This window comes from Gekko japonicus, unplaced genomic scaffold (genome assembly GCF_001447785.1).
Source record: "Gekko japonicus isolate JY-2015 unplaced genomic scaffold, Gekko_japonicus_V1.1 scaffold5127, whole genome shotgun sequence".
Taxonomy (NCBI): domain Eukaryota; kingdom Metazoa; phylum Chordata; class Lepidosauria; order Squamata; family Gekkonidae; genus Gekko; species Gekko japonicus.
This window is the reverse complement of record NW_015159865.1, coordinates 33,820-43,427: the sequence shown is the minus strand read 5'-3', so window position 1 is coordinate 43,427 and position 9,608 is coordinate 33,820. Positions and strand designations below refer to the sequence as shown.

The following is a 9,608-nucleotide window of genomic DNA, read 5'->3' as shown; positions in this document are numbered from 1 at the left end:
ACGCGCCACACCCCTAATGTAGCCAGTCCCAATGAGTTTATGCTATTGGGTGTGGCCTATTATGCTAATGAGTTCCTGCAGGGCGTGGCCAACTCGGGAGCCAGCCGGAACTCCGTTCCTGTGCGTTCCTGCCCAAAAATAGCCCTGGTTACACGTAAAGAAATGAATTGCCTTGGGAGCACGCAAGCTTTATGCAGTATCCCCGCTCCTCTACGCTTCCCGATTAAAGGGGAAAGGCTGTTCAAACAAGTGACAACGGTGACCTGACTCCAATGGTAACGAGGGAAAGAAATTTTACGTACAAAAATAGAAGCACATCTTACGTGACGTATTCACGTGGGTCCATTTTAACTTGTTGTGAACAGATTAATTTTCAAAAAGGTTAGCTTGCTACAGCTCCAAGCCCAGGTAAGAGGGAGGAGAAGAGAGTTCTCATATAAGATGAAATAATGGCAAGCAACGGCCAAAGAAGAAGAAATTGGATTTATACCCGGTCATTCACTCGGCGTCTCAGAGCGGCTTCTCATCTCCTTCCTTTCCTCTCCCCACAACAGACACCCTGTGAGGTAGGTGGGGCTGAGAGAGCGCTTTTGAGGACTGCTCTTGAGAGAACAGCTCTGAGAGAACTGTGGCTTGCCCAAGGTCACCCAGCAGCTGCATGTGTAGGGACTCAAACCTGGTTCTCCCAGATTCTTCCTCTTCCTCCATGGGCCCTCCCTCGGAATGGGAGGTGCCTCTTCAAAACAGGCAACGCCTCAAGGGTTGCCTGTTTCATGAGACCAACGAGACTGTTTTAATTGTTTGTAAATTATATTTAATACGCATCAAAATGTTTAGGATGTCTTGATTTTGCTTTGTGATCCGCAAATCAATGAATAAAACACCCCAGCGGAGCCTGGCACCAAGTAAACCTAACCCTAACGGCTTGGCAGCCTTCAGATTTCTCATACCCCGTTGTGAGGTCTGAAAGGTCAGAGATCCAGGTGGGGTAGCCGCGTTGGTCTGAACCAGCAGAACACAGGTTGAGTCCGGTGGCACCTTTAAGACCAACAGAGCTTAATTCTGGGTATCAGCTTTCCTGTGCATGCACATATCCGAAGAAGTGTGCATACACACAAAAGCTTATGCCTTGAATAAAGCTTTGTTGGTCTTTTGGGTGTGTGTGTTATTTTTTGCATTTGTGTGTGTGTGTATGTGTGTGCCTGTGCCTGGAAGTCATGGCAAACTCCAGCGACATTCCAGAGAAGTGGCTTCACAGCCTGCCTCTACCTCCCGGCCCTGGTATTCCTTGGAGGTCTCTCATCCAAGCGCTTGCCAGGGTCGGCCCTGCTTAGCTTCTGAGATCTGATGAGATCGGGCTCGCTTGGGCTACCTGGGTCAGGGCAAAAAATTGTCCATCTTTAAGGTGCTGCTGGACTCAAACGATGCACTAAACGGCCAGAGATTATGCACGTTACGTTACCATTTCCTCAAGCCGCGTGGTCATTCTCGGTGGGGCGTTTTAACGTTCTCACGCTTACCTTCGCTGAGGCTCGCCGGCGCCAGGCTGATGACCTTTGACAGGAGGGGCAGGAGGTGCCGCGCGCTCTGACCTTCGGGAAGTCTGCCTTCCAGGGCTCTGACCAGCCGCTGCCCCACGGCTTCTACCTCTGCCTTTGCGTTGCCCTTTGGAACAAAGCAAACGTTTGAGCGCTGGAGAACCTTACAAGGGACAGACTTTTCCCCACATATCTAGGAATTCATCTTCCCGTGGACCTGAAAACTTTCTGTGGCGGCTCATTCCTGGTGGAATGCGCTCCTGGAGGAGATCGGGGCCCTGCGGGATCTTCTGCGATTCTGCAGGGCCTGCAAGACGGAGCTCTTCCGCCAGGCCTTCAGTTAGGAGCCGCCCACCACTACCATCAACGTCCATTATTAACATCGGGGGCGTAGCTGAAAGTGAGCCATATCAACTTGATATGTTAGGAGACCGCTGAGCTGGGTATGTGGATGCCACCCTGCATGGTAAGCCATCTTGAGTTAATGACGCAGTGAGCACTTTAAATTGCGAATCGGTCTGATCGTTTTAAATGGTTTTAATTGTTTTAGATGTACTTGGTACACTGTGCCAAGTAATGTAAGCCGCCCTGAGCCTACAAATAAATAAATAAAAATAAAAAAACATCAAAAGGTACAATCATGACAAAGTTGGACACGGTGTTCAAAATACCTTACTGAAATGGCACAAGCTTTCATGGCTTGTAATCCAAAATTGGGATTTTTTGGGGGGTACCATCCACTACACTGCTTTATCGCATTGTCTTGTAATTCTGTAATCCACCTTGGGGCTCAATGAGAAAGGTGGACTACAAAACGAAGTCAATAAATAAATAGTTTGCAGCATCACTGCGCAACTCTGAAAAAAACCAGACCTTCCCATACGTGGGAGCGATGGGGGGAAATTTTTTTAAAAGCTGGCTGTGTGAAAATAGTAAGAAAAAGTTATGCCGCAGCGCCCTCTCCGTGTCCAAAACCCATGACAAGAAATGGGCGGCAATGAAACTGAAACAACGAACGAAAAGAACGAGGGGGCATTCTGAGAACATGTTTATTTACCTGGGCCAGTAAGATGGGGAACGTTAGACTCAAGAGCTCGGTGTCCTGGATCTTATCCCATGACACAGACAGGTCGTTGCACGGCAGCATTTCTCGCATGATAGCAGCACACAAAACCTGGACTTGCTTGGGGGACTTGGGTGGCTGCAACGCCGTCTGCAGGAGCTCCACGAATCTGCCATCCAATCTGCAGAAAGCAGGACAAGGGACAAAAGCAACCTTCCGACTTTTTTTACATTCGGTCGACAGAACATCCAGACTAGTCCAGTCTGTTCAGTTCTCGGAAGCTAAGCAGGGTCAGGCCTGGTTAGTACTCGAATGGGAGACCACCAGCCGCCGGAGCCCGCCCCCGCACAGTCAGCCGCCCTGAGCCCGCTTTGCAGGGAGGGCGGGGTATAAATCTGGCAATAAAGAAATAAAATAAATAAATAAGAACTCCAGGGTCGCCATGCAGAGGCAAACCACCTCTGAACATTCAAAAGGGAATTAGATAAGCATATGGATCAAAAGGGAATTAGATAAGCACAAGTAAGGGGACCTGCGATACTCGCGGGAGGGGAGAGAAAGAGCTCCATACAGAGCAGGAGAAGGAGGCAGCAGCAGCAGGTAAGCCTCCCCCGGTCTCCTCCACCCCCTGGCTCTGGCCGCGTCTCGCCGATTTCCTTTCACTCCCTTCCCTCGGTCTCCTCCACCCCACCCCAGCTCAGATGGCGAGGCCCGAGCGGCTGCCAACCGCCGGGCCTTGCTGATCTCTTTCCCCCCTTCCCCGGTCTCCTCCACTCCAGCTCGGATGGCGAGGCCTGAGCGACTGCCAGTCACTGAGCCCCGCCCATCTCCTCTCCCCCCCCATCTCCTCCCATCTCCTCCAGTCCATGCCCCGGCTCCAACGATGAGGCCGTGCCTCGCCTGTCCCTCCCCCCTGGCTCCGAAGCGAGGCCCGGTGGCTTGTCGTTCCCTGCGCATGCGCAGGGGACGCTCTGTCACTTTTGGGGGGATTTAAGTATCCCCCCGATATTTTTTCCGGGTTTTTAGATTTTTGTGCACACCTGGGGACTGCCCCATGTGTGCACAAAAATCTCCCTCCCCCCCAGGTGCCCCTGATGCGCGGATTTAGGTATCCGCACGCAGGGGGCACCTTTCGCTATTAGATATATAGATATGGATCAAAAGGGAATTAGATAAGCCTATGGAGCAGAGGTCCATCAGTGGCTATTAGCCACAAGGTATGGATAGGGACTCTGGGGCAAGGGATGCTCTGTCTTCTTGGTGCTTGGGGGGGGTCAACAGTGGGAGGGCTTCTAATGCCCTGGCCCCACTGCTGGACCTCCTGAGGGCACCTGGCATTTCTGGCCACTGTGTGATACAGAGTGTTGGACTGGATGGGCCTTTGGCCTGATCCAACATTGGCGTCTCTTATGTTCTTAACATCTCCTGCCCTGAAAACAGCATGAGGGGTTGCCACAAATCAGGTGCGACTTGATGTATTTTCCACCACCATGGGTCGAACACCGGCTCTGAAGTTCTCTCTCTCTCATTCTCCCGGACACGGGGCGTTTCTGGAGCTCACACCCAAACTAAAGGGGCAATCCCATGCAGGCATATTTTAGAGTGAGCCCAAGTGAGTATCTAATCGCCGTGAGTCTCCTGCTCGTGTGTAGATCAAAACCTCCCTGAAAAGTCGACAGGACCTCCTCTATGATTGCAGGGAAACATGTTTTTAAATATTTCAAGAAACAACTTTGGGTGACCTGAAATTTCACCTTCACAGCTGGCGATGTTACAAGGAGGAGGTGAGTGTTGGTGGAGGGTGGGGAGGGGGGCAGGGAGAAGGGGAATGAAAACGCAGCCACGGACAGGGCAGGAGAGAGGAGAGGGGGAAAGAAAGACACAGGGTCAGCAGGATGGGAAGAAGGAAAAACAGAGCGGAAGAGAGCCAAATGGGAGTGGAAGATATTCATTCATTTATTTATTTATTAGATTTGTATCCCGCCCTCCCCAGATGGGCTCAGGGCGGCTTCAAACAGCGGCAAATGCCATAACGAACAGTTAAAACAGTATAAAACAATCCATAAATAAAGTGCGGTGCTCTAGGTATTAACTTATCTCTCCAAGATGGGATCCTTTTATCGCCTAGCCTGGCAGCATAGGTTCTTGGTCACCTAGGCGTCTTCCCAGGGCCAGTTCACTTATCAATCTAATCCACCGTCATAGATGGCAACTCGATGGTGGCACAATGGCGGTGGCGGCGGCTCCTATGCCTGGCGGAAGAGCTCCGTCTTACAGATGGCAAGCTGTGGCCGAAATGGGAGCCAGGAAAGGGGAAAGCGGGCACAGCTTTGGCATGGGCGAGCAGAAGAGAGGGGGGAGAGCCAGCTGGAAGAGAGGGCAGGCAGGCAGAGCAATCAGGCAGGTCGCCAAGGGAACGGAGGCAGTGTTCCCGCTAAGCTAAGTTAGTGTGAGCCAGCTCACAGTTTTTTAGCCTCCGGCTCGCACATTTTTGTCTCAGCTCAGGGAGGATGGGGCTCCGGAGCAGACTGGTTTATGCAGCAGCCAAATCACCTGCTCATGACTTGAATGCCAGGAGCTCAGAAAGTAGAATTGTTGCTCACAGGACTCCACAGCTTAGAGGGAGCATTGAACGGAGGCGAGAAGAATGGGAGTTTAGTCCCTTCCTGTTATCTTTTATTGTTCAAGTGTGGGCATTCAGGCTAATGTGAGATAGCCATATCTGATTTGTTTATTTATTTCCTTCAATTTATATCTCGCCCTCCCTGCAAAGCAGGCTTCATGGCAGGTTCCAACCTTTAACAGTCTGCTGAGTGCAGATTTACATCATAAAAACAGAATAGCAAAAAAACATACAGTAAATACAATAAAATAAGTACAACACTAAATACTTTAAAATAAATTATAGTTTAACAGACACATAAGAGCGACTCTTTTGGGGGGGGCAGATTGAATTGGATACCCACTGCCTCAGCTGAAGGCCGGGTGGAAGAGCTCCGTCTTGCAGGCCCTGCGGAACTGTAAAAGCTCTTGCAGGGCCCTAATTTCTGACGGGAGCTCATTCTACCAGGCAGGGGCCAGGGCCGAAAAAGCCCTGGCCCTAGTTGAGGCAAGTCGGATATCCCTAGGGCCACAATGCCACTTACTGGCATTTTAAAAGTACATTTTAAACAGCCAGTTAATCAAATGCCTACAATCTAAAAGGTTACCAGCAGTGTTCTCTCTAAGCTGAGTTAGTGTGAGCCAGCTCACAGTTTTTTTAGCCTCCGGCTCACACATTTTTGTCCTAGCTCAGGAAGGAGGGCTCCAGAACAAACTAATTTATGCAGCAGCCAAATAACTCACTCACAACTTTAATGCCGGTAGCTCACAAAGTAGGATTTTTGCTCAGGAGATGCCACAGCTTAGAGGGAGCACCGGTTACCAGCCCAAAGAGAAATAAGGCAGAGATATCGTCTCTCTGCAGAACTGCTTGGGATGCTTCTTTAGCTGATCTGGGGGAGGGCAGACTTTTGCCTGAACCCCCCCCCCCAAGAAAAAAAGATCTGCATTTATGTTGACTCACCTCCGTCCATATTTGGTAGCTGAGACAATAAGGAATAATCTTTGCAAGCAATCAATGGTTTCATTCCCAAAATCCTGATTTTGGAAGAGGCCTGTGATTCGGGAAGCGAATTTTTTCAGTTCTTCATCCTGGATTTTCCTAGTAAGAAAGAACACGGAACTGTTTGCTTTATTCAGCAAGATACCACCAATGACAGACATTAAGGAACGTCAGGCGAGCAAAATCCCCGTTGTTTTGCCATTCGCAAATGTATTGTATTACATCTACATCACTGGTTACTAGATTTCAGACAGCAGAACAAGGAAAGGGACACCAGAGAGACACTGCTGAGCTAGGTGAACCAGTGTTCAGGCTCAGGATATTGCCTCATAACTCCTTAATTTCATTATGAAAACCCATCAGCACTGGAGCAATCAAACCCAAAACATCAGATCTGGATTTTGAAGGGCAGATGAATAATGTTTCTCCACTCAAAGGTTTGGAGTGAAAGAAACCTTATAAAAATGGGAACATAAACATAAGAACATAAGAGAAGCCAATGTTGGATCAGGCCAAAGGCCCATCCAGTCCAGCACTCCGTGTCACACAGTGGCCAGAAATACCAGGGGCCATCAGGAGGTCCAGCAGTGGGGCCAGGACATTAGAAACCCTCCTACTGTTGACCCCACCCCCAAGCACCATGCTAGTGACACCCTGCAACCCCGCAACAATTTGCTTTCAAAATTTAGTGTGTTGGGGGGGGGAACTCAGCACCAATGACCAAAGCCACAGCCATTTTCTGTAAGTTCCTGAACACACAGAGGAATGCTTTCAGTCCGAAGCTCCCAGATAACAGGACACTGGAACTGCATTGTGAAATCCAATTGCACTAAAATTGTTGCAGGAAATCCTGGGATTTTATGAAAACCCAAAAACAAAAGGCGTGGGATACCTTTGCACGCACGTTGTATTGTTCTGGTTGGTCTTAATCAGAAGTATTATGTGGCTTTTATTGTTGTAAAGGTAAAGGTTCCCTTGCTATGAATCTGACTCTAGGGTTGCGGTGCTCATCTCCGTTTCAAAGCTGAAGAGCCAGAGCTGTCTGAAGACGTTTCCATGGTCATGTGGCCAGCATGACTAAACACCAAGGCGCACAGAACGCTGTTACCTTCCCACTGAAGCGGTACCTATTTATCCACTTGCAATTTCTTGTTTTCGAACTGCTAGGTTGGCAGGAGCTGGAACTAGAGACGGGCGCTCACTCCGTCATGCGGTACACTCGGGTCTCGAACTGCTGAACTACCAACCTTCCACAGCCTGCAGTTCAGCGTCTTCACCACTTGAGCCCCCGCGGCTCCTTTTTTGTTGTACCTTTTTATTTTTTCCAATTTGATTTAACAAATATATATATGTGCTGTCATGGCAGCCAGGACACTTGGTTGGACTGAGATCTGGGAGATCTGTCATGAAACCCTCAGGGCCTTTGCTAACTTCTCTGGAGTCCAGTACCATCTATGGAATATCTTGAATATATTTTCCTTAAATGCTACTGCCCTCATTAATTTCATAGACTTCCAGACTTTTTTCCATTCTTCGATTTGAATAGTCTTTCCCAGGTCTTTCATCCAGAGGATCATGGAATCTTTTATATTTTCGTCGTGTTGAAAATCTTCCAAGAGAAGGTTGTAGATTTTTTGGATCATTTTATCATTGGAAGACAGCCATATCTTATCCAAATCTGTTTTATTGTGTATAAATTCACTGTTTTTATCCTTATTATATCTATCTTGTACTTGCATCTTCTCCCACCATGTTAAGTAGATATTTTTTTCAGATAGTCTTTCTAGAGGCCTTAGTTTGTTGTTTTCATCCAGTAGTACGTCATAGGATATAGCCTTTTCTTTCGTCATTAAATTGGTGTTTATAAAGGCTTCGAGGGGGGATACCCATCTTGGAGTTTTTGGATAGTATCTATATTTCATTTCTTCCCATACTTTGATTAGTGCCGCTCTAATGATATGACTGTGAAAGTTTGAGTGTATTTTATCTTTTCCGTACCACAGGTACGCATGCCACCCCATATACAGGTCGTGGCCTTCCAAGTAAAGTGTTCTCCAGTTTAATAACTGTATCCAATCCTTGATCCATACCATAGCTGCGGCTTGAAAGTATAGTTGCCAATTTGGGAGTCCCATGCCTCCCCTCTCTTTTTTATCCTGTAATATCTTTAATTTAATTCGTGCTCTTTTTGGATGCCAAACAAAGGATCTTGTTAATTTATCTAGGTCCAGAAAGTACTGTTTCCTTTTAAGAACTGGTATATTTTGTGCTAAGAATAAGTAACGGGGAAGAATATTCATCTTAATCGTTGCAATTCTTCCCATCATGGATAGCTGTAGGTCTTTCCATTTCAAAAGGTCTTTTCTTATTTCCTCCCTCAATTTAATATAGTTGTTCTCTATCAGCATGCTGTTTCTGTTTGTTAATATTATTCCTAGGTATTTCACCTTATTTACTATTTGCACCTTCGTCAGTTCTTGAAGCTCTATTTCTACATTTTTCACTTCTAATAAAATCTTCTAATAAAATTTTATTTCACTTCTAAAGAATTTTATATGTACCTCTCTGGGTAGTTTTTTCCTTTTGGCATAGGCTGAATTTCTCCTGAAGACCGTTTCAATATCTCCATAAATCTCATCTTTTGTGTCTATGTTTAATTGTTCTGCAAAGGATTCTGCTAGAACTTCTTTTAAATTATCCTCTATTTCCTCTGGTATATTCTGGCATCTAATTATAAAACCAGCTCTTTCCATTTCAAAGTTGATAATAGTCTCCTCAAGTTTCTCATTTTTTGCTTTTATTTCTTGCATTTCTGTGTCTAGCACTTGTGTTTTTTCTACTAGCTTGTTTGATGTTTTAGCAATTCTTGATATTTCTTTTTTGTTTTCTGACATTTGTTTTTTTATTTCCTCAGTTTCTGTTTTAATTTGAGATGCAATCCCCTCCATCTTGTTTGCAATCTCATCCATTCTTGTGCCTATTGGTGCTAGTTCTTTCTTAATTAAATTTGGTAGAGTTATTTCCATATTTTGTTGGAACAATTGGGCCAAACTTTCCTGAATGTATTGTTTCAGTTCTGTCATTGATTGTTGGGATATGTTTGCTTTTAACTGTGAAATGTTCCCCGCTTGTCCTGGTGAAGGTATGGATCCTTTTCTATTACCTCCTGCACCTGCACCTGATGCCATTTTTTTTTTTTGATCCTGGGTAGTTTTAATAACCTTTGTGTGGCCTTTATTTACTTTTTTTATTCACCCTCACGTGGTATATCTCATTTGTATCTCTACTCACTCTATTCTTGTTTTGTTTAGTCCTGTGTCTTTAAATCTCTCTTTTACAGGTCACTTTATTATAAGTTACAATTAAAGTCTCTTGATTTTTTTCTAATATAGTTTTAAACTTT

The 9,608-nt window shown here is 46.3% G+C and overlaps 1 protein-coding gene across 1 annotated transcript in view; it reads right to left on the bottom strand.

Moving 5' to 3' along the window:
* AP5Z1 (adaptor related protein complex 5, zeta 1 subunit) overlaps nt 1–7,848 on the bottom strand; it is a gene marked incomplete at its 3' end in the record, with an annotated part of 24,247 nt that extends 16,399 nt beyond the window's left edge. The window contains exons 1-4 of the mRNA XM_015408107.1: nt 7,655–7,848; nt 6,167–6,304; nt 2,596–2,782; nt 1,521–1,665 (exon numbers count right to left, since the gene is read on the bottom strand). Of these exons, the coding sequence (XP_015263593.1) occupies nt 1,521–1,665; nt 2,596–2,782; nt 6,167–6,304; nt 7,655–7,848 (664 nt within the window). The remainder of the gene's footprint in view (nt 1–1,520; nt 1,666–2,595; nt 2,783–6,166; nt 6,305–7,654) is intronic.
* Between the last annotated feature and the right edge of the window lie 1,760 nt (nt 7,849–9,608).